General features: G+C 41.2%; 1 protein-coding gene across 3 annotated transcripts in view; it reads left to right on the top strand.

The window, feature by feature from the left end:
- The window catches only part of LOC126356011 (cyclin-G-associated kinase), a 250,440-nt gene that overhangs the window by 185,575 nt on the left and 40,362 nt on the right, over positions 1–24,503 (top strand). For all 3 annotated transcript variants that reach the window (XM_050006662.1, XM_050006670.1, XM_050006677.1), the window contains 2 exons: positions 10,604–10,743; positions 12,213–12,369. In XM_050006662.1, coding sequence (XP_049862619.1) covers positions 10,604–10,743; positions 12,213–12,369 — 297 coding nt within the window. The remainder of the gene's footprint in view (positions 1–10,603; positions 10,744–12,212; positions 12,370–24,503) is intronic.

The raw sequence follows: 24,503 nt of genomic DNA, 5'->3' as shown, positions 1-24,503 counted from the left end.
AACACGCATACGACCATCATTGGCACCAAGGCAGAAGCGACTCTCATCGCTGAAGACGATACATCTCCATTCGTCCATCCATTCACGCCTGTCGTGACACCACTGGAGGCGGGCTGCACGATGTTGGGGCGTGAGCGGAAGACGGCCTAACGGTGTGCAGGACCATAGCCCAGCTTCATGGAGATGGTTGCGAATGGTCCTCGCCGATACCCCAGAAGCAACAGTGTCCCTAATTTGCTGGGAAGTGGCGGTGCGGTCCCCTACGGCACTGCGTAGGATCCTACGGTCTTGGCGTGCATCCGTGCATCGCTGCGGTCCGGTCCCAGGTCGACGGGCACGTGCACCTTCCGCCGACCACTGGCGACAACATCGATGTACTGTGGAGACCTCACGCCCCACGTGTTGAGCAATTCGGCGGTACGTCCACCCGGCCTCCCGCATGCCCACTGTACGCTCTCGCTCAAAGTCCGTCAACTGCACATACAGTTCACGTCCACGCTGTCGCAGCATGCTACCAGTGTTAAAGACTGCGATGGAGCTCCGTATGCCACGGCAAACTGGCTGACACTGACGGCGGCGGTGCACAAATGCTGCACAGGTAGCGCCATTCGGCGGTGGTTCCTGGTGTGTCCGCTGTGCCGTGCGTGTGATCATTGCTTGTACAGCCCTCTTGCAGTGTCCGGAGCAAGTATGGTGGGTCTGACACACCGGTGTCAATGTGTTCTTTTTTCCATTTCCAGGAGTGTAGTTAAGCTTGTTAACTCCCCCAATACATCCACCCTTTTACATGAAATAGGAATACTATCACTTTGGGCATAGTTAGATGTGTAATGTCTATGCCATCAGGCTCCTTGTAGTTTATACACAGTTTGGTTCTGATTACTCATTAAAAAGCCTTAAGTGACATTAATGGATCTACAAATCTCCAGTCTTGGTCTTCATTAGATACGGCAAAAGCATTATAGTATACTTGGTGTATGAAAAAAAGTCAGAAACCTTACGGATTTATTCTTGACATCAAAAAATTTATTGATTAAGTGTTTGACATACGCTGTAATTTACCGTCTAGTAGAATCATCAGACAATCAATTCCAATTACAAAATTATCTAGAGAGAATTTCTTTATGGTGCCAAAAGTGGCAATTCACACTAAACAAAGAAAAGTTTGAGGTCATCTACATGGCTACTAAAAGAAATCAGATAAATTTTGAGTATATGATAAAATCGCACAAATCTAAGGGCTGTCAGTTCAACTAAATACCCAGGAATTACAATTACGATCAACTTAAATTGGAAAGACCACATAGACAATATTGTAGAGAAGATGAAACAAAGACTGCATTTTGTTGGCAGAACACTTAGAAGATGCGACAAACCCACTAAAGAGACAGCCTACATTACACTTGTCCGTCCTCTGCTGAAATATTGCTGTGCAATATGGGATGCTTACCAGGTAGCATTGACGGAGGACATCGAAAAAGTGCAAAGGAGGGCAGCTCGTTTCGTGTTATCGTGCAATAGGGGTGAGTGTGTCACTAATATGATACATGACTTGGGGTGGCAGTCACTGAAACAAAGGCGGTTTTCCTTGCAGCAATTTACGAAATTTCAATCACCAACATTCTCTTCTGAACGTGTAAATATTTTGTTGACACCCACCTACGTAGGGAGAAATGATCATCATAATAAAATAAGAGAAACTGGAGCTCGAACAAAAAGATTTAGGTGTTCCTATTTCCCATGCGCCATTCAAAAGTGGAATGGTAGATAAGTAGTATGAAAATGATTCGATGAACCCTCTGCCAGGCACTTAAGTGTGAATTGCAGAGTAATCATGTAGATGCAGATGTAAAAATTTATATTTTACAAGTACATACTTTAAATTTATAGATGGTAGGATAAAATAACGTGAAACAGTAAAAGCCATGAGCCTGCATTCCATACTTTGTCGTACATTGTGGAAAACTTCTGGTGTGCTCCATATTTGGTCAAATTTGTTTTAGATACACTTCCTCAGCACACCAACATTGGGTACAGAAGTTTAATACACCAAGGATATTGGAGAACTGGCAGTAGCTGGAAGAAGGTGAGATTTCTCATCAAATTTGTGTATCCAAAGACTCCAGCCAATTGATTGCTGCAGGTGTTGCATCTGTCTGTCAGGGTCCCATATATTTTCTTTGTGAATAGCTGTGCAGAATGTGGGTCAATACTTATTCCAATATTCCACTTTTTTTTTTTTTTTTTTAAATGTCGTGTGACTAGGGCCTCCCGTCGGGTAGACCGTTCGGCAGGTGCAAGTCTTTCAATTTGACGCCACTTCAGCAACTTGCTCATCAATGGGAATGAAATGATGATGATTAGGACAACACAACACCCAGTCCCCGAGTAGAGAATATCTCCAACCCAACCAGGAATCAAACCCGGGCCCTGAGGATTGACATTCTGTCGCACTGACCACTGAGCTGGGGCGGACATTGTTCCACTATCACATTAATCATCAATCATTCCCCATTTATGTAGTGCCACTTTGATCATAGTGTGGCCATTTTTGGCATGGTTGACGGAGCCCCACGTTTTTCTTGATTGGTTCGCTCGTAGGAATTAGATGTTCAGATCTATTTTTACCTATTTTCCATGCTTCTCGTAGATCGTGGCTTTCTGGCGTGAGTTGGCCATTGTTTACCCAGATTGGTTCTCCAGATTTCAGTTGCATATATGGTAAACTATTTAGTATTTCATGAATTGTTAACACTCTGAATCTTTAGTGTTTTCGCTCATTCATGTCTTATTGCTTGTCATTGTCAGACATTTGGAGAGGCTGTATTGATGTCTACTGACAGCAATGGTACTGAGGTCGATTTAAGAGTTTCTGTTATGATACTCTTTGTGTCACTTAGATTGTTGCCTATTTTGTTGAAATGGCTACTTCTACTCCAAACAGGAGAAGAGTATTTAGCAACAGGATACACAACTGCTTGTACTGTGGTTCGTAATGTGTCTGCAGTAGATCACCAGCTGGTGATTTTCATGATTTTAGCATTACAAAAATTTCATAAGAGCAAGGGCCCAAAAAGCCTTTGTTAGGAAAGGATGAAAGGATTTATTATTCATGTCATAAAAATGATACATTTACAAAACACACTTAAATTTCTAAAAAAAATGCTCAAAGTGACCACCTTCTGCTTCCATCCATCCCCTGAGCCTCCATTCTGTACTTTGTCGTACATTGTGGAAAATTCGTTGTGTTGTTCCATATTTACTGAAAATCATTTCGGATACAGTCCCTCAGCACATTGACATTTGGTAAGGGAGTTGAATACACCAAGGATTTTAAATGTCCCCAAAGGATAAAATCCCTTGGATTCAAATCTGGCAATCAGGCAGGACATTCAATGGATCTCCCTCAAGCAATGCACCTGTTGTGAAACTTACTATTCAGATACTGGTGAACTGCCCATGTAAAGTGAGGTGGAGCACCATTATGCATAAGCCACATTTGTTGGATGATGTCTAGAGGTACACTGCCAAGTAAATGAATCAACTCGTCTCTGAGAAACTGTTAATACATTTTTCCAGTAAGATGTTGTGGAACAGAGTGGGGGTCAGTGAAATGATTGTGAATGGTTCCACCAAATATGTTGAGGCTGAACCTCAGTTGACGTTTGTCTTGTCATGCTTAACGAGGATTTTCATAAGCCCAGACGTGACTGTTTGATAAATGAAGATCCCCCTCATGTGGAAAGCCAGCCTCATCAGTGAATAAGATACATACTAAGAACTGCAGAAACACTGTGCATTGTCCTAACAAACATTTACAAGAAATTTATTCTTGGCTAAAAGTCTTCCTCATCTAATCTCTGCACCCATTGAAGGTGATAAGTGTACACATGAGTTTCATGCAGAATGTTCCAGATTACCATGTGATTATAACAACTTGCCTGTAGCAGTTCACCTTGTACTAGTTGACGAGTTTCATCCACAGGACAAAGAACCCATTCTTCGATCTCAGGCATTCATACATCATGTGGTCTCCCACAAGCTGCAAATTTTTCCCAAATGAGCTTGTATCTTGGAAGCATTGATGCAGTACAAATATTCTTGCACTAGATAAATTCCTCCCATGGTAACACTCAGCATAAAGTTGATGTGCTGTATCCACATTCCCATCAGCTAAGCCATACATATAGAACATACTTGTCTTTGCAGATACAGTTGTGATGGAAGTTGTTATAAAACAGAACAAATGGCAATCGGAGAAGACATAACAAATGCCATGATCAACTCTAAACAAGAAAGTGCTCATTTGAGATAAATTACACAGCCAAGAGTTGCTATAGGGAACTCCTTTCAAACATTCTTAATGAAGGAATTTCATAAACATGTTTACATGAGCTTTTTGTAACACTTTGATGTCAAGAATAACTTTCTTAATTTCCTGACATGTTTTTGTACACCCTACATTTTTCAATCAGGAAGATTACTATCCTTTCAAGAGGCTGTTTAGGGAAACAGTATAGTCCTTCCCCCCAAGTTGTAACTAACAGGTGTCACTCGAGACAAGGTTTCTGGCGTGTCCTTAGAGCTGCACATTTGTTAAGTAAAGCTTTTTCCATGAGGTTGCAAATGGCATAAAAAAAACTTCCTGCACCCCTACCAAACCACCGTGTGAGATTTGCCACAGTAAAGCTACTTCCAACAACTGTTTAATGTACTGTTGTCGTGATGTGTGATTTGCCTCTGCAACTCAGAAAACCAGATATCTGTGTTAAAAGTCCTGAAACTCTTTTATGTTGAATATTTTAATGACAGTAACTGAGTTAGAAGTACGTTTTTGGTATGTTCACACAGTGCAACACTAAATTTATGTGAGAGACCATAGATGCTAACAGTGGAAAATACCGGATTATTGTATTGTCTTTAAACTAGAATCCTGATGTCCTCAGAAAATAACTCATTCTTTGTTGTAGTTGCCTTCAGAGAAACACTCTTTTCTTCTAGCAGTACGGATTTTGGTGCATATTATTACCATAACAAATCTTAAATGATGCCATTCTTTTGTAACATGCTTGCTGAGACAACAATGAGTTTTAAATTTTAGGTTTGGTTGTCAAAAGTAATTCCTCAAAATCTCTGCAGTAAGTCAACATCTAGCTGATGACTATATTACATGAATGTGGCCAAACAAATTTTAATGTACATTCTGAATGCCAAGATATATGCCAGTTTTGCAGTTTTGTGCTATTCATTGGACAGGGTGTTTCATTTATCTGATGACTGCACTTGTGGAATTGTGTTTGCTGGCCACCGTAGCCATGCAGACTGGTAGAATGGGTCCTGCATCTCCCATTTAATGCCACACTATGTGCCTTCATGGCCTGTGACATTCGAATAGTGAAACAAACATCATGAGTGTAACAGTGGAAAGACCAAATCATCCCATTCCACAAAGAGTGTTTATTTACAATTTGTGTTTGTGTGTACGGAGTCCACTCGTATCGTCCAAAGATTGTTTGAACAAAAGTTTCCAGTTGTTCAATTTCTGAGTCATGGTGCAAATCACAAATTAGTGACTAAATTTCGTGAAATGGGAAGTGTTAATGAGAAGCGTAAATGAAAATCTACAGTGCTCTCAGAATCTCACCTGATGATATTACGTAACACCTGGAAGGTTTCCCTAAAGAGTCTATTGATGTCTTTCACAGCAAATGGTAATTTTTTGTACAAAGAGCTGCCAAATTACTTGGGCAAAGACCCTATAAAGTAACAGTAACGCAAGAACTTCAACCTGGTGATACCGCACACAGGTTTAGACCTTACAAATGGGTTTTGAAACAAGTGCACGGCAGTGAAATGGATCCTTACCTCATTCTTTGCTCAGGTGAGGATTGGTTCCTTTTACCAGGGTATGTTAGTTCCCATAAATGTCAACATTGGAGCACCCATAGAACTATTCTTTTTCATGAAAAACCCTTTTACGATCAGAAAATAAGTATGTGGTGTTTAGTTAGCAGTGACAGAATAACATGCCGAATATTTATTTATTTATTATTATTTTTTTATTTTTTTTTTTAAGACACAGTTAACAGTGAAAGATTTGTGCAAAACATTTTGCAACCATTTTTTTAATGAATTGAGTGGAAAAGAATGAAGCTTAATGTTTCCTCAACAGGATTCAGGATGGGCTCATATGGCCACTGTTTGTTTCCATGCTATTCACAATGTCTTCCACGACATTCGTTAGTAACAATATGTGGCCCACTTGAAGTCCCAGCTTAACCTTGCATGATTTCTTTTTGTGAGTAGCACTAAAGGGTAAAGTGCACGCAACAAATGTGCAAATATTACAGGAACTCAAAGATAATATCCACAAATTAATTAATTAAATTTCTCATTAATGATATGTATAAAATAGAGGGAAACATTCCACGTGGGGAAAAATATATCTAAAAACAAAGATTAAAAACAAAGATTCCAAGACTTACCAAGCGGGAAAGGGCCGGCAGACAGGCACATGAACAAAACACACAAACACACACACAGAATTACTAGCTTTCGCAACCGATGGTTGCTTCTTCAGGAAGGAGAGGGAAAGACGAAAGGATGTGGGTTTTAAGGGAGAGGGTAAGGAGTCATTCCAATCCCGGGAGCGGAAAGACTTCCCTTAGGGGAAAAAAGACAGGTGTACACTCTCGCGCGCGCGCGCTCGCGCGCGCGCGCGCACACACACACACACACACACACACACACACACACACACACATATATCCATCCGCACATACACACACACAAGCAGACATATTTAAAGGCCTTTAAATATGTCTGCTTGTGTCTGTGTATGTGCGGATGGATATATGTGTGTGTGTGTTTGTGTGTGTGTGTTTGTGTGTGTGTGTGTGTGCGTGTGTGTGTGTGTGTGCGCGAGTGTACACATGTCCTTTTTTTTCCCCTAAGGGAAGTCTTTCCGCTCCCGGGATTGGAATGACTCCTTACCCTCTCCCTTAAAACCCACATCCTTTCGTCTTTCCCTCTCCTTCCTGATGAAGCAACCATCGGTTGCGAAAGCTAGTAATTCTGTGTGTGTGTTTTGTTCATGTGCCTGTCTGCCGGCGCTTTCCCGCTTGGTAAGTCTTGGAATCTTTGTTTTTAATATATTTTTCCCATGTGGAAGTTTCTTTCTATTATAAAAACAAAGATTATGTGACTTACCAAATGAAACTGCTGGCAGGTCGATAGACACGCAAACAAAGTGTGTATGTATGTGTTTGTTTGTGTGTGTTATTCATCATATGATGTAATTCTCCCTGAGAAATTTAATTATATCTAAAAACAAAGATGTAAATAAAATAGAAAGAAACTTCCACATGGGAAAAATATATTAAGAACAACGATTCCAAGACTTACCAAGCGGGAAAGGGCCGGCAGACAGGCGCAATGAACAAAACACACAAACACACACACAGAATTACTAGCTTTCGCAACCGATGGTTGCTTCTTCAGGAAGGAGAGGGAAAGACGAAAGGATGTGGGTTTTAAGGGAGAGGGTAAGGAGTCATTCCAATGCCGGGAGCGGAAAGACTTCCCTTAGGGGGGAAAAAAAGGACAGGTGTACGCGCACGCACACACACACACACACACACACACACACACACACACACACACACACACACACGCAAACACACCTATCTGCACATACACAGACACAAGCAGACATATTTAAAGGCAAAGAGTAAGAGCAGAGATGTCAGTCGAGGTGGAAGTACATAGGCAAAGAAGTTGTTGAAAGACAGGTGAGGTATGAGTGGCGGAAACTTGAAATTAGCGGAGGTTGAGGCCTGGCGGATATCGAGAAGAGAGGATATACTGAAGGGCGAGTTCCCAGACAGTCTTTGTTGGTAATGAGGATCACCCTGTGGCTAAACATGCCTTGGTGCACGGCCAGCACATCTTGGCACAGTGTTACACCGTCAGAGTTATCTGGATACTTCCCACCAACACCAACCTATCCGAACTCCGGGGATGGGAACTCGCCTTTCAGTATATCCTCTCTTCTCGATATCCGCCAGGCCTCAACCTCCGCTAATTTCAAGTGGCCACCACTTATACCTCACCTGTCTTTCAACTTCTTTGCCTCTGTACTTCCGCCTCGACTGACATCTCTGCCCTTACTCTTTGCCTTTAAATATGTCTGCTTGTGTCTGTGTATGTGCGGATGGATATGTGTGTGTGTGTGTGTGTGTGTGTGTGTGTGTGTGTGTGTGTGTGTGTGTGTGTGTGTGTGTGCGCGCGCGCGAGTGTACACCTGTCCTTTTTTTCTCCCTAAGGGAAGTCTTTCCGCTCCCGGGATTGGAATGACTCCTTACCCTCTCCCTTAAAACCCACATCCTTTCGTCTTTCCTTCTCCTTCCTGAAAAAGCAACCATCGGTTGCGAAAGCCAGTAATTCTGTGTGTGTGTTTGTGTGTTTTGTTCATTGTGCCTGTCTGCCGGCGCTTTCCCGCTTGGTAAGTCTTGGAATCTTTGTTTTTAATATATGTTTCCCATGTGGAAGTTTCTTTCTATTTTATTTACATCTTTGTTTTTAGATATAATTAAATTTCTCAGGGAGAATTACATCATATGATGAATAATTTCTTGAGTAGATGTCAGAAATACATGGAAAACAATGGCAAGCAGTTCCAGCATCTCCATGCATGACATAGGTGTGTACAAATTTTATTTACATGTATTTTAAATTTAGTACTATGATAGTAGCTAGGCAACACGACATTTGATTTGCCAGGCAACGGAGCACTCGCTGCTGCACATCTACTGCACTGTGCGCATGGTCATCAGATAAATGGAACACCTTGTAGATAAATGCCAAATTTATTGTTAAAATGTATAAAAGGTAAAATTCCATTTATTGACTTACTAAATTCACAGAGTGAAAGATGGACCAGCAAGTCTTATCTTCAGGAGGGGCAATTCCCAATACAGCTGATACACACAAAAATAAATACATTGTTTCTAGCTTTCAGAACCATAAATTTCCTCTCCAGGATAAAAAAGAGGTAAGGGAAGTTACAAAGATAGGGTCCCTTTTAACTTGGATTCTTATTGGTTGCTGCCCATTTCATTTTCTCAAATATTTTCTCTTTTCTGCCCTGAAGAAGTAATCTTTGATACCAAAAACTGGGAATTCAATCATTATTTTTGTTTGTATCCATTAGTGTACTGGAAGCTGCAGCCTGTGAAAGTAATTATGTATTGCTATTGTAACAATATTATGAAAAGAAAAGTTGCTACTCACCATATAACGGAGATGCTGAGTTGCAGATAGGCATAACTGAAAGACTTTCACAGTATAAGTTTTTGCCCATCAAGGCCTTTATCGAAAATATGTGACACACACACACACACACACACACACACACACACACACACACACACACACACACACAAATGCAACTCGCACACACGACTGCAACCTTTGGCAGTTGAAACCACACTTTGAGCTACAGCAGCAGTGCATGATGGGAGTGGCTGGGGTTGGGAGGGGTGGGAATTGCAGGTTAAGGTGGGGGACAGTGAGGTGCTGCTGGGGAGTGCGCAAGGACGAGGTGGAAAGAGGGTAGGACATCTGGGTGTAATCTGGTTAGACGGGAGGGGGGGGGGGGGGGGGGGGGCAGGGGAGAGGTGGGAGCATTGGTGGCATGAGGGCTGTATAGTGCTGGAATGGGGACAGGAAAAGGGCTGGAAAGGTGAGAAAAATGACTGACTAATTTTGAGACTAGGAAGGTTACAGGAATGTAGGATATGTTGCAGGGAGAGTTCTCACTTGTGCAATTCAGAAAAGCTGGTGTTGGTAGGAAGGATCCATATGGCACAGTCAGTATAGATCCTTCCCACCAACACTAGCTTTTCTGAATTGCGCAGATGGGAACTTTCCTTTGCAATATATTCTACATTCTGGTAACCCTCCTGGCCTAAACCTTCATTAGTCATTTTTCTCACCCATCCAGCCCCTTCCATGTTCCCATTCCAGCACTTTACAGCCATCATTTCACCAATGCATCCAGTCTTTTTACTTCCCCCCTCCCCCACCCCCACCTCTTCCCTGCCCTCTCTCTAACCTCCCAACTGCACCTAGCTGTCCTACCCTCTCTCCACCTTGTCCTTGCACACTCCCCAGAAGCCCTTCACTGTCCCCCACCCCTCTACCTTTCTATCCCTACCCCTCCCTGTCCCAGCCTCCTCCTTACCCCCACCCAGTTGCCACTCCCAACATGCACTGCTGCTGTTGTTCGTAGTGTGGCTTCAGGTGCCAGAGGCTGCAGTCATGTGTGTGTAAGTTGCATTTGCATGTGCGCACGTGCGTGCGTCTGTGTCGTCTATTTTCGACAAAGGCCTTGATGGCCAAAAGCTTATATTGTGACAGTCTTTTTGTTATGCCTATCTGTGACTCAGCATCTCTACTATATGGTGAGTAGCAACTTTCCTTTTCATAATATTGTTACATTCCATCCTGATTTCCATTATTTGCTGCTATTTATTTTTAATAAGCATGTGCCCTACATTGGTATTGTAATTCTTGTCAAACTGAAAGTTGTCCATTTCTGCAGGCAACCTTGGAGCTGGTCTTGGTGCAGGATGGGCTGGTAGTTCCAAACCCACTACACCAATGAATGGCACGCCTAGAGCTGGTAGTCCTACAAATGTCTTTTCTTCACCACAACATAGGCCAGCAAGTTGGGCAGCACAGGTTTGTAAAAATTGTTAACATTATGCTGACTTGTGTGTTGGTTAGGGGGTTAAACCATGTTTCCATTGTAGAAGTAAAGTGTGGCCAAAATCAAAATAAATTACTACATCAAAAAACACAGATATAAGACTGTTGTAGTTGCCAAATAAAGGAGGTGATGTATTTGATAGCATTTGTAATAACTGTGACAGGCTTATCTCTGTTCTAATGCTTGCCTTAATCTTTTATATTGTGCATGGGATGATGTGCAAGGGTACTTTCCATTTGGCACATTGCATGACCTCTTAGCATAGTGCATTTAGTGAAGTAATGTGTTTTTCCTCAACTGTTCATTACTAAAACAGTTGTGACTTACAAAGTTTTTATTGTACAGACTGTATGAAAGGTTCGTGAGATTTGACTAGATAATGCACTTAGTTTGGAGTGTGTAGATTTTTCTATAGCTATTATAGAACTTAAGTTAAAGAGTTTTCATTTAATGCAGTACTTTTCTTTGTCCAAACTGTCAGCTGAAATGTTGTGTGGTCAAGAACTGGTAACACCCCTTAGAAGAAAACCAGCACTACAGTGTAACTTTTTCCACCTCACTGAAAGTGCTGCCTGGCTCACTCCAACTTGTTTCCTACCTCTAAGCAACCCCACCTTCAGTCTCTGCACTAAGCCATGCCTCCTTTTGTTGCTCATGATCTGGTGCATATGAGCTCATTGTGTAACAACTAAAGAAAAATCTGTACAAAACCTTTAATGGTTTAAGAGAAAGGCAGTCACTGACCTGTAACAGATCAATGCGTTGAACACAGTAACACATACGAGCTGTTTTCTGTTAAGTGTTACTGTGCTCCATACATTGATCCGCTATAAGTGAGTGGTTGCCTTTCTCTTATTTTACATGTTTCTCCATCCAGAAATTTCCATTGTTATTCATAGTTTAAAGTTTATTATTATTATTATTATAAAAACAACAATGTCATGCTAATCACCATAAAGATATGGACTTAGTTGAGCAGCTTCTTGTAGTTCATTGAAAAGTATTTTTTCAGAACTCTTAGAATTATTGTATTTGCTTATAATTTGTATTCCCTTTATCAAATCATATTGTTTCCATTATTTGATTTTATTGTGGCATGTGTTTGTTCTGCAAACTTTCTCGGCTTATCCATACATTCACTACATTACTTATTTGCTTCTCAGTGAGTATTCCTGATTATTGTGTGTTTACTGTAGGAATGAAGTAACCAAGTGTTACCAGAAAATAAACTATTTGAGTTTTAGTTTTTTAGTTATACAAATATTACATGATAATTATAAGAAACATGTAGTTGCTGTATTTGTATAAAAAGGGCTGTACAGTGTAAAAAATTGTCTGTGGCTTGTTTCGAATCTTCATGGCATATTTTGTGTGTTACAGTCATTTAAAATATTGGTGTTAGAGAAAGTGGAGTAAAGGATTTCATGTTCTGTCTCTTTAGGGGACACAGGGTATGCCCCCAGGAAGCACATCACCCATGCCAGGTCACACACCTGTCGGTACTCCTCATCACCAGCCAAAGTCACCAAGCGAGGCAATGAAAGCAGACTATAGCCGTTCACACTTTGACACTGTCAATGCAAAATCGGCAGATGCCGGTAAGTCCACAAAAACTTTTTTCACCTCATTTAATTTCATTAAAGACTTTTGTAGAGTAGTTTCATTAACCATATCTATCACTGTAGTAGGTGCTGAAAGCTAGAAGAAAGTTTGTTAGTTACAGAAGACAATACTATAGTGTTCAGAAGTGGAAACTCAGAAAGCAGCCATTTTGTCAAGAGAGAGACAGAGGTGGAAGGGTGTTGGAGGGGGTGAAAGGAATATGCTGTAAGGAAAAGTTATTCAAATCATGATTAAAGAGGCAGAAGCTGCAAGAAATAGTTCACAATTAACAGTGCCTTACAGATATTGCAAACTGAGGCTGTTAAGTATTTTAGAGGAACTTAAAAAGAGAAAGTTATTGATTGGTGTATGGGATATATCATCACTGTGAAATAAATGTGAAATAAAACATCACGAGTGTAGTGTATTAAGAAAGGAATGTCTGAAGAAGTGGCAGGACAGTATTGCAATATTTAAAGACTGTTTTTAGCTAGGTGAAAAGAGTAGGGCAAGAAATAATGACAAGTTAAATGTGATATATAATACAAGAAGGCTGAATGTGTTGGTGGGGAACAGAAATTACCAAAACTTCAATAATGGTACAAAACAATCAAAATAGCAAAAGGGCTGAGAGAATAAATGGTGACAAAGACAGTGTTTTAGGGAGAGAAAAAGCTCATTAAAGTCAAGATCAGCAGAAAATATACCAACATAAGCTCAAAAGTAACTGGTACATTAATAAAATAACATGAAAGATGAAGAAAAGCTGTAGGTGAAGATACTACTGGTGCCTTGAGAAAAGTGTAGTAAAAGAAATTTGTGAAAACGGTTGAAATTTTTGCATTGGGGTATGCATATTAACCCACCGTGATGTGACTAGGACCTCAGTCTTTATTAACGTACACTGTTCAGTAGTGCATCACTTGTGTACTTGTGAAGGAGTTGAGTTTTAAGGGGACCAGATAATGGAATAACAAGTCTTGTTAAAGTAAAAATGACTCTACTGTGAGACCCAAAAGAAAGCAGTCTGTTCAGAAGTACACATCTGTGAAATCAAAATCTGCTGCTGGGTAACTTTTGAGTAATGTGTTGCTCTGCCCTCATTGCACACTTATTGCAAGCTATCCAGAAGGTAGTCGAGGCATTACTATACAAGTCAGTTCCATTCTGAAGCTGTCCGTTGTGTGAGGAGAGTTTCTGTGAAGAAACACTGCAAGTTCCAGTTGATTCCAAGCATAATCTATCAGTTTAATAGTAGCAGATACCTGTCTATTGGAGGTGGTGTTCGTGAGGTAGTTATAATGTGCTCATGCAGGGTTGTCTTCAACGGCAAACAATAGATGTTGATTGTAGGCCAGGACAGTAGGTTGGAGGACCTTGTTCGGATACTGCAAATGCCTCAAAAATTATTCTCAATAATGAGAGACATCAGATTTCCACGCATGGAACTGCATACCCAAGATGTGCATTGGTATCTCCACATTCTTCTGACTGTCATCAGACTTCAGACAAATGTTGTATTTACTCATGTATAGAACCTGGTAGCATTGATGCAGGTTCCATTCCAGGCCTTACCTTGCCCACCTTCTTCATGAGCCGTAGTGCTATAGGGCTTTTACTGTTGTTTATAAGGCCACCAAATTGATCATGTCGAGACAGCTGTGTGCTGTCTGGGTTGACACATCAGTCCCAGCTGCTCCAAAAAGGTAGCCTGCAGGTATATTGCATTCTGCTTGGAGTACCTAAAACTCATAATTAAAGACAGATTTTCAGTGTTTTAGGTCACAAGATACCAATAGAATTGTTAAAAAAAGTCTTCATGGTATACTTCCATTGAAGAGTATGTTCTGGGTTTTCTGGTATCTGCATAGATCACAATGTTTATAAGTGAAATTTAAAAGATAAAAATAGCTTACGGTGTGGAAGGTAGATTCCAGAGGATGAGACCCATGCCAGTATTTATAGTTCAGCATTTTCTAATATTGTTATAGATTCAAGTTGAACAAATATATTTCAAGGAAGAAGCAATACATGAAAGTCACACACAAAGACGTGTGTACACTTTAACAGTCAAATCATAACTGAGTCCAAGTCTAGCGGCCACTGGCTGGCTGGACGCTTAGGTGGCGCTGCTGCTGCATGGCTGGCAGACAGCGGCCACTGGCTGGCTGGCAGAGAGCGCCACATGTAGAGGACGCGCGTAACTGCACGGTGGCACTTTGAAAGATCGGCAAGTCACAACACTTTTCCCCCCTTTGAAGTTTTTGCCCAGGTCTTGGTGGAGGTGGCCTGTAGATTGCTTACATCCATAGGTGTTGTTTGACTGGCCGTAAAGTCTCGAGGAGGTGGCTTCCCGTATGGACGGAAGTGTCCCTGATGATAACAGATCGAGATGACAGGAGACGTGGGGGTCAAATCTGCTGGGGCTCCATGCACCAATCTGCCCGTTGCGGTAAGTCCGGTTGTTATAACAGGAGACATGGGCGATGTGTCCGCGTCTGTAGGAGGAGGCGGCAAGTAGAGTTGCTCCATCTGGTTTCTGCATGGGCATGTCTCCTGGTGGCATCAGTTCTTGTGCTGGCACCGATATGATGGTGAGAGGACTGCGTTGTGAGTAACGAGAGATTCCAGTATCCCGAGCGTCAGGTAGAGCCGAAGATGGTGTAGTGGCATCCAGAACAGGCGTTGCCGGCACACAAGGCTGATCCTGGTCTAAATGACGCACTGCAACACCCGTGTCCATCTGCATTTCATACAGGCGTTGGCCACAGTGTCGTAAGATGCGACCAGGACTCCATTTTGGCCACCTGCCATATCCCCATACCCTTACGAGGTCGTCGGCAGTGAACTGGCCAAGCGAAGGCACCCGCGGCCGTGAGGTGGACGGCCGCAGAAGATGAAGTAGCATGCAGGGCTGTCAGCCATGTAAGAGCTCAGCTGGGCTGTGGCCGCCCCTGGGGGTGAAACGGTAAGAAGCCAGAAATTGGAGAAGCACATCATCAGCAGAAGAAGTCAGGAGTTTCCCCATCTGAGCCTTAAATGTGCAGGTTCAGCCTCACTGTTTGACTGTGGATGGAACGGAGGGGCCGTGACATGCATGATGCTGTGACGGGCACAAAAATCCGCAAAATCGGAAGAGGCAAATTGTGGACCATTATCAGTATTGAGAGTAGAGGGAAGGCCTTCCAAAGAGAAAATGTGAGCTAGAGCATTGGTGGTTGCCGTGGTGGTAGGCGACATGCAACGGACAATGAAAGGAAAGTTAGAGTAGGCATCAATAACGAGAAGCCAATAAATACCTAAAAAAGGTCCCACGAAGTCAGTATGAATGTGCTCCCAGGGCTTCTCAAGCGAAGGCCACGGTGACAAAGATAACTTCGGGGTGGTGGCCTGTGACGCACAAGGGCCGCAGGCAGAAAGGAGGATAACACCATCCATAGCCGTGAGGCAGTAACACAAAGCGTAGTAGTACCACAACGGATCAGAAGTCTTAGCTGACGGATGATCTGGCCAACCCTTCTGAATACAGCGTAAAACCCGGGAGAGGGTAGGGTCAGAACCTGTAGCAGCCGCCAGCTGGTCCCTGGTGATGGGGAACCTGTCCACAACCCGCTGCTCGGCAACATCCAGGTGGAAACATAAAAGTTTGTCCCTATCGAATGCCAGATCAGGACCTATGGGAAGGCAAGACAGTGCATTATTATTTGCATATTGAGCTGTCGGCCGGAAATGAATCTCATAATTGAAACGAGACAAGTAAAGAGGCCAGCGCTGGAGGCGGTGTGCAGCCTTGTCGTGAAGTGACATTGATGGATGAAACAAGGAAACAAGTGGTTTGTGATCCGTAACAAGATGAAATGTGGATCCATAGAGAAAAACACCAAACTTGCGAAGAGCATAAATAATGGCCAATGCGTCTTTTTCAATTTGAGAATACTTTGTTGGGCATCCGTGAGCGTTTTGGAGGCATAAGCAAGGGGTTGTTCAGAACCGTCAAAAAAAAAGTGGTGCACAAGGACAGCACCGACCCCCTATTGAGAGGCGTCCGTGGCAAGAACAGGATGTCGGCCAGGTCAATAAGTAGCCAGGCACGGGGCCTCTTTCAGCATAGTCTTCAATTTCTGGAAAGCTGCATCGCATGATGCGGACCAGTTAAAAGACACGTTTTTATGCAACAGGCGATGCACCAGCTGAGCCACTGAAGCAGCAGACGGTAAAAACTTGTGATAGTATGCTATTTCCCCCAAGAATGCCTGCAGTTCCTTAACAGATGTTGGGCGAGGAAGGGCATTGAAGGCAGTGACAGTTTGCTGAAGCAGACGAATACCATCCCGAGAGAATTGAAACCCCAAGTACGTGATAGACGCCTGAAAAAATTTTGATTTCTGAAGATTACACTTAAGACCGGCAGTCTGTAAGACATGAAAAAGTGTGCGGAGATTTTGAAGATGTTCGTCAGTGGTAGAGCCAGTGACAACAATGTCATCCTGGTAATTTATACACCCAGGGACAGTGAGCAATCATTGTTCAAAGAATCGCTGAAAAAGAGCAGATGTGGTGTCGACCCCAAATGGCAATCGTTGGTATTGATAGAGGCTGAAAGGCGTGTTAAGGACCAGAGACTGCCGGGAAGCAGCATCGAGAGGAAGTTGATGATAATCTTCTGACAGGTCAAGTTTAGAAAAATACTGGCCTCCAGCAAGTTTAGTGAACAATTCTTCAGGTCGAGGCATAGGGTAAGTGTCGATAAGGCATTGAGCATTTACAGTGGCTTTGAAATTGCCACAGAGACGAATATCACCATTTGGCTTAGCAACAACGACGACAGGAGAGGACCACTCACTGGAAGTGACAGGAAGCAAGACCCTTGAAGCAGTGAGACTATCCAGCACCTGTTTGACCTGATCACAAAGGGCCACAGGAATGGGCCGAGCCCAAAAAAACTTAAGCCGAGCAGTGGGTTTGAGCGTGATATGAGCTTCAAAGTCGTTTGCATGGCCTAACCCAGGAGAAAAAAGGGACGAAAATGTCGTCGACAAGGAATCCAATTGAACATAAGGAATAGCATCAGAGACAATATTGACAGAGTCATCTATGGAGTACCCTAAAGTGCGAAAGGCATCGAAACAAAAAAGATTCTCCACGTTACTATGGTCGACAGTGCAGAACAGTGGGAACAGTGCGAACAACAGATTTGTAAGGTACCTCAGCATCAAATTGTCCCAAGAGAGAAATCTTCTGTTTATTGTAAGTCCGTAATTGCCTAGTAACAAGTGACAGGATTGGAGAACCCAACTGAAGATACATCTGAGAATTGATGATAGTGGCAGCAGAACCAGTATCCACCTGCCCACGAACATCTCAATCAAGTATTTGGACAGTGAGGAGAAACTTTCCTGAAAGGGAAGAAGTACAGCCAACACAGAATCAGAATCAGCGTCATGTTCATGAACATCATGTATGCAGTCGGATTTGCAACCGGATGACACATGACCCTCTTCTTCTCTCTCTCTCTCTCTCTCTCTCTCTCTCTCTCTCTCTCTCTCTCTCTCTCTCTCTCTCTCTCCCCTTCCCCCCCCCCCCCCCCCCCCCTCACAGCCCAACGTTGTGGACAATTTTCTTGTGAATGTTTTGTAAAACACCACAGACATGAAGTAAGTTGCCATGGGTTTTGCTGCAGTTTCTTAGAGGTTTGTTTACGGTTAGGCCGAGGCTGCGCTTGGGAGCGTACTGTGGCCAAGTCAGCCGACAGGGACACACTACATGCTTCGTCAACATTGCACAGAGGTTGTATTTCCCTGACGTCGCCCCAGGCCTCTATTTGCGTTCCAGTGGTGCGAGAAATTTCAAAAGCCTGAGCGATGGATTGGACTTCATCTAGAGTTGGATTTGCCAGCAGAAGGTATAACACTCCTGTCTGCTACTGCTGCATCATAACCTTAAAGCTGGAAGCAAGTTGTGAAATAAAACTATTTTATTTAAGCTATTATGGTACAACGCAACACAGCAGTGTTACCCTCTGAGAGGAATTTTGTTATGTTGACAGTATTGTACCTAATGGAAGTGGCTTATCGGAAGTGAAAGTCAGAATTACGTTAACATTTAAACAGTAACAAATAATATTTGACTTAGCTATACTGTTTAGAGAGTAAAGAAAATGGTCGCCAGCCTAATTAGGCAAGAGAATGATTAACATTCTTGTTTAAGGTATGAGTAACTTTAACGGATAACACAACCTATAATTTACCACACAAGAGTGCAATGAACTCTGACACATACATATGTTTACGGTAAGATTGAAGCTAGCAGCTAGAACAGCACAAACTATTTGTAAAAATCTAACAGATACCGAAACACACTATTACTTTCAGGACTTGTTCAAACAGAATGGTCTTTATAACATTACTATTAACCTTCACTGCAGGATCATAAATTGAACATAGGTTAAGTCTCTCTCACTTAAATACTTTACTATTTGAAATGGAAGTTAATTGGAATCCACTAACAGGTTGCTTCTCACTACCTTTTGAATAAAGAAATTATGGTTTTCTTAAGTAGTGGTCTTCCCATTACTTGTTACCTAGCTTTAGCATAATAGACAAACTGTGAATCCTGTTATACTATTAACATGCACTTCCAATACACAAGAGAGACAAACACTTAGCAATCATGAACATATAATTTTCTACTATTGCAGTTTTCCACTTTTGCTACAGTGAAACCCAATGTTGACAAAATTGCAAGAAACTGACTCACCTTTTAAAATTTTCACCTTTTAAAATTTACTACAGGTAGCACTATGATCATTAACTAAGCAAAACTTCATAAGCCTCAGTTTTAAGAACTTTAATTTATAAAAGGAACAGAAAATTTTACTTTATTACCAAAGTATTCTACTTTCAAGTAAATGAGAAAATAGGTTACTTTGAAACTCCACAAAACTATAGACTATTTCCATCACTGGGAGGCTTTCGCAGAACTACATTTACTACCTCCCACAATTTCACTAAATCCACAGTAAATCTGAATATGTCCTTCTCATCAAAGATCAAATAACAATATGTAATTAACTGTCTAACTTCGAGGCTTTCATTTTTTTCCCCACAAAATAGGACACTCGTAATCATAATTCAAATAGAAAGGAACCTGAGAGGTGTTATGATAGGGAAAAATCAAGGTAGGTACATGAATTCGATTACAAGCTACACACTAACACATCCAATAAGCTGAACCTTCACTGTTCATCATTATAGTACTCCTTTGCAGTGATTGCACAATGTGGTGGCATCTGCAAGTTGGTAGGCGGATTTGCAGACACAATTGCTGGACTCTCGCCCTTATTGGTGGCAATGATGAATACCAATTCCAGAATCATTCCATCTATTTATCCATACATCTGAGGCATTGGAAAGTAGCAGAAAAACTCTCGGAAACAGCACAATATGCAACATTTACATGGCAGTGCACAGTTTGGTAGCTCGTCCCCAACTGACTCTTGTTCCACCTTTTCCAACTACAATTTGCACACGCTACACAGTTCAGTTCCTGAGGGGAACTACAACACCTTTTGCATATTAAATAACTAAGAACCCTAAGTGAGGATCAGCAATTTACATTACAGCAAACAAACATTTTAAATAAAACAGAACATTTGCACATATTGACACCTCTACAAAAAAATAATCCATACAGAAATTACAATTATATTCAGTAAGTGTTGTTCCCTCCATATGGGACAAAGAATTTAAATGACAGATACCCTACTTTGCATAGAATCAAACCATGACATCAGAGTTTTTATAAAGAAAGGAGTATACAATTTTGTGTTATCTATACAATCAAACACATTTACAGAAGCTCAACGACGTAACATTTAATCAAACAAAGGCAAAACAAATTGGTAGGGTATTAGAGCTATGGTGTTACAAAGGGCACGTTGCCTAACTTCTTTGTCAGGCGGCGATCGGCTAATAGCATCCCATACCATGGAATTGGCGTAGGATTCTTTGTGAACTTCAGTAACAAATTGACACTTTCTACTGAGGCCATGAAGTTCAGCAGCCCAAGCACGACTTGGAGCCAATTGTGACAGCAACCAATACATTTGAGGTGAAATCCATGAAAGGAACATAGACTTACGTGTTTGTTCGACCGCGACATGAAACGCCAAGAAGCGCTGTCGAAGACATTTTTCATAATCAGACCAGTCTTCCACCGTCTCGTCGTAAGGAGGAAAATGGGGTAGAGAGAACGACGAGAGACGCCCTGCACTTGATGCCGCAACGAAATCACGAATCGCATTTGTGAGAAGCCCTTGCTGTTCTATGAGACCTTGCAATAGTTGCTCTATAGTAGCCATGGAAACGTTTGGGTCAAAGATGGGAAAGAAAAATCCCATCCTCCTCGCCAGTTGTTATAACTTCAAGTTGAAGAAATATATTTCAAGGAAGACACAATTCATGAAAGTCACAGATCAAGTAAACAGAGTAAGACATTTGTACACTTTAACAGTCAAATCATAACTGTGTCCAAGTCTAGTGGCCGCTGGCTGGATGGCCGCTTAGGTGGTGGTGGTGCTGCCGCTGCTGCTGCCGCTGCATGGCTGGCAGACAGTGGCACATGTAAAGGACGCGCGTAACTGCGCGGTGGCACTTTGAGTCTCAACAAATATGGTTGTTCAATTATTCTTGTTGTTGTTGGGTAGAGGGTGCAAAAACTGACCAAAAGAACAATGTTCCTATCCACTGGCTGCAAGAAGAAACTTTTCCCATCCCAAAGGCTGTAAATGTAGGCTGTTGTCACAGTGTTGTTTTGTCTAAATAGCATTGTAAGAAATGACTACTACCAAAAAGGCATCACACTGGTTAATCATCAACAGTGCCCTCATTTCATACAGCTGCAATGGAGATTTTGCTGCTTTTCAGTACGGTAGTGTAAGGCTTCAGAGTTTTGTCAATTTCTGCCAACTGAGGACATAAAACAGTAAATGAACTAGGAAACAGATCTCACATGTAACAGTCCATTTCAGCTTATTTTAATTTACTGTTAAGGATGCCATAAATGAGATAACTGTATTTCATTTTGAAAAATATAAGGAGATGTTGGTGTCAAACACTACAGAAATATTGGTACAGCTGACCTAATTAACAGAACAGTGAATTTCAAATTCCAATGGAAAGAGCTGAGTAGTACCGACAAAGCTCCCCATTTGGATGTTAAGAGATGCTTATCCAAACATTGAAATAGCTTTGAGGATATCCATGATAATTCCAGTATCTGCAGCATCTTATTGATGCAGTTTTAGCAAATTAAAGATAATGAAAACTACTTAAGGTTGAGTATAAGTGGAGCAAACTGTCAAATTCCTTTATCTTGTCAATAGAATGAGACGCAGCTGCTAAAGTAGACCTCAGTGACATAATCAATGAGTTGCTTGCCCAAAGCCAAGGCAAGGAATGTGTTCTCAAGACTTAATTATATCCCTTTTTCCTTTATCTTGGATTAAAAATGTATGAAGAGCAAATAAGATCCATTCTTTATTGTACATCATACTAAAATAAAGCAGCAGCCATAAAAATTAGCACATAATTTTTTTTCACTTTCAGTTTTTTTTACAAAGTTTACACAATCCATAATTTTCTTTGCAACAACAACTTATCTCATTTGTTGTGTGCAATATTTTTAATTTACACAACTCATTTAAGTAATATTATTCAATAATGCTTTATTTTTATCAAACCTACCAACAAATTACAAAATTTCCCAAATACATCTAGAAAAAAAGTTTCAGAATGTTAGCTTTCACGAGGGGGGGGGGGGGGGGGGGGAGCAGCTTTGGAGTTCTGCCAAGGGTGGAGGATCAGCTCAGTATGACTCTGTTCTTTGTTCTTGACACTTTTGTACAGCAGTGAATGATGTATGTGGAGAAACTGACTAGGTCTCAGTATTGTGCCAGATCTGCAAAATTGCTTGCCACACACTTTCCATCAGTTCTGGCATCAACATTACGTGTCACCCACTACATCTTTATCACATACATTGGCTTGGCTTTCATTAAATTGCCTCAGACATTCTCTGATCATACTATTTCTCATAATTTGGATATATGCATTCAGCATAATAGGAAGTGAATGCCTGCCATTGTTTGTTTCTGAGTGTGTGGGAATCTGACTACTGTGCAAAGGTCGCAGTTGACAAAATACCATATTGGTGTTGCCATTTTATCCCAGCACTGCAAAACAACGGCAGCTCTCACAAAGCTTACATGCCCTTTCTAGTATCAAGCATGTGCAGTAGGACTGGCATACTTCTAACAGATTTTTGCTCTGACAGTTTGATGCTCTCAGATAATACCCACAGAATTGTTTACACTAAAGGTGAATTTTTGCTGATAGTTGTTGTCTGGTAGTTCCTTGTGAGTCCTTTTTGTAAGCGTCAGAGGTTCTAGTCAGAGCCTATATTGGAAGTGTTTAGACACAGCAGTGTGAGAGTTTCTGTACGTGAAGGAAGAGGTTACATGGAAGAGTGTTGGGCTGCAGCTGCACATCTAATACTTTTAGTGACAAAGAAACAATGCAAACAACTGTGTTCATTTTGGATAAGAGCAGATTAGGTGGCAGGATAATTTTGGAGCATGGAAGAATCTAATTGTAGAGTTTATGATGGACGGCTCACAATAATACTGAAATTTTGCAGAATGACAGCAGTGGAGATGGAAGAAATAGTCTTTATAATTGTATCAAAAATTGCCAATCTAGATACTATTTTGTGTAAATTCATTAAAGACAGACTGCTTGTGATACTAATATCTCTAACATCACCTACATTTATTCTTAGGTGAAGTAACAATTATGGTAAAACAACATTAAACCAATTTCATCAATTATAGTAAAACACATTAAACCAATTTCATCAATTATAGTAAAACAACATTGAACCAATTTCATATTGGTACCTATAGATGTTCAAATGAAACATACCTGCACATACATTTATTCAAACAATTTCACTTGTAATGACTTCAGCAACCACTTGTAAATTCCTGAAGATCTGTTCTTCAACACCCAATACAGTAATGTAATCAATAAATATCCTGTTGTGTAAAATTATAGCTACAGTTGTATTACTTGAAGCCAAATGGCAATTTTCCAAGTTCCAAAATGATTACTTTCAAGCATAACATGTTCCTCAGTGTGAATTTATCTATTTTATAAAACTACTTTGCTCAAGTCCTTGAATTATTGTTGTGGCCTTCAATCAAAAAAACTGGTTTGATGCAGCTCTCCATGCCTGTACAAGTCTCATCATCACCAAATAACTACAGCAGTCAACAGCCTTCTAGATCTGCTTACTGTATTCATGTCTTGGTCTCCTCATCCTCCAAATTTTACCCACCACACATCCGTCCAGGACTAAATTCGTCATCCCATGATGCCTCAGAATGTGTACTATCAACTTATCTCTTCTTCCAGTCAGGTTGTGCCACAACATTTTTTCCCCCTTGTCAGTTCTATTCAGTACCTTCTCATTAGTTATGTGATGTACCTATTTGATCTTCAGCATTCTTATGTAGCACCACATTTCAAAAGCTTCTATTCTCTTCTTGTCTAAATTGTTTATTGTCAATGTTTCACTTCCATAAATGACTACACTCCATACAAATACCTTAAGAAAAAACTTCCTAACGCTTAAATCTATATTCAGTGTTAACACATTTCTCTTCTTCAGAAACATTTTTCTTGCTTTGCCAGTCTACATTGTAAATTGTTCCTACTTCAGCCATCATCAGGTATTTTGCTGCCCAAATAGTAAAACTCATTGACTACTTTAAGTATCTCGTTTCCTAATCTAATTCCCTCAGCATCACCTGATTTAATTCACCTACATTCCATTATCCTTGTCTTGCTTTTGTTGAGGTTCATCTTATATCCTCCTCTTTAAGACACTGTCCATTACATTTTCTTCCAAGACCTTTGCTGTCTCTGACAAAATTGCAATGTCATCAGCAAACCTCAAAGTTTTTATTTCTTCTCCATGTACTGTAATTCCTACTCCAAATTTTTGTTTAGTTTCTCTTTAATGCTCGTTGAATGTACACATTAAATAACATCTGGGACAGGCTACAACCCTG

Source organism: Schistocerca gregaria, chromosome 1, assembly GCF_023897955.1.
Source record: "Schistocerca gregaria isolate iqSchGreg1 chromosome 1, iqSchGreg1.2, whole genome shotgun sequence".
Lineage (NCBI taxonomy): Eukaryota > Metazoa > Arthropoda > Insecta > Orthoptera > Acrididae > Schistocerca > Schistocerca gregaria.
The sequence above is the reverse complement of the archived record's forward strand: the minus strand, read 5'-3'. Positions and strand labels throughout refer to the sequence as shown.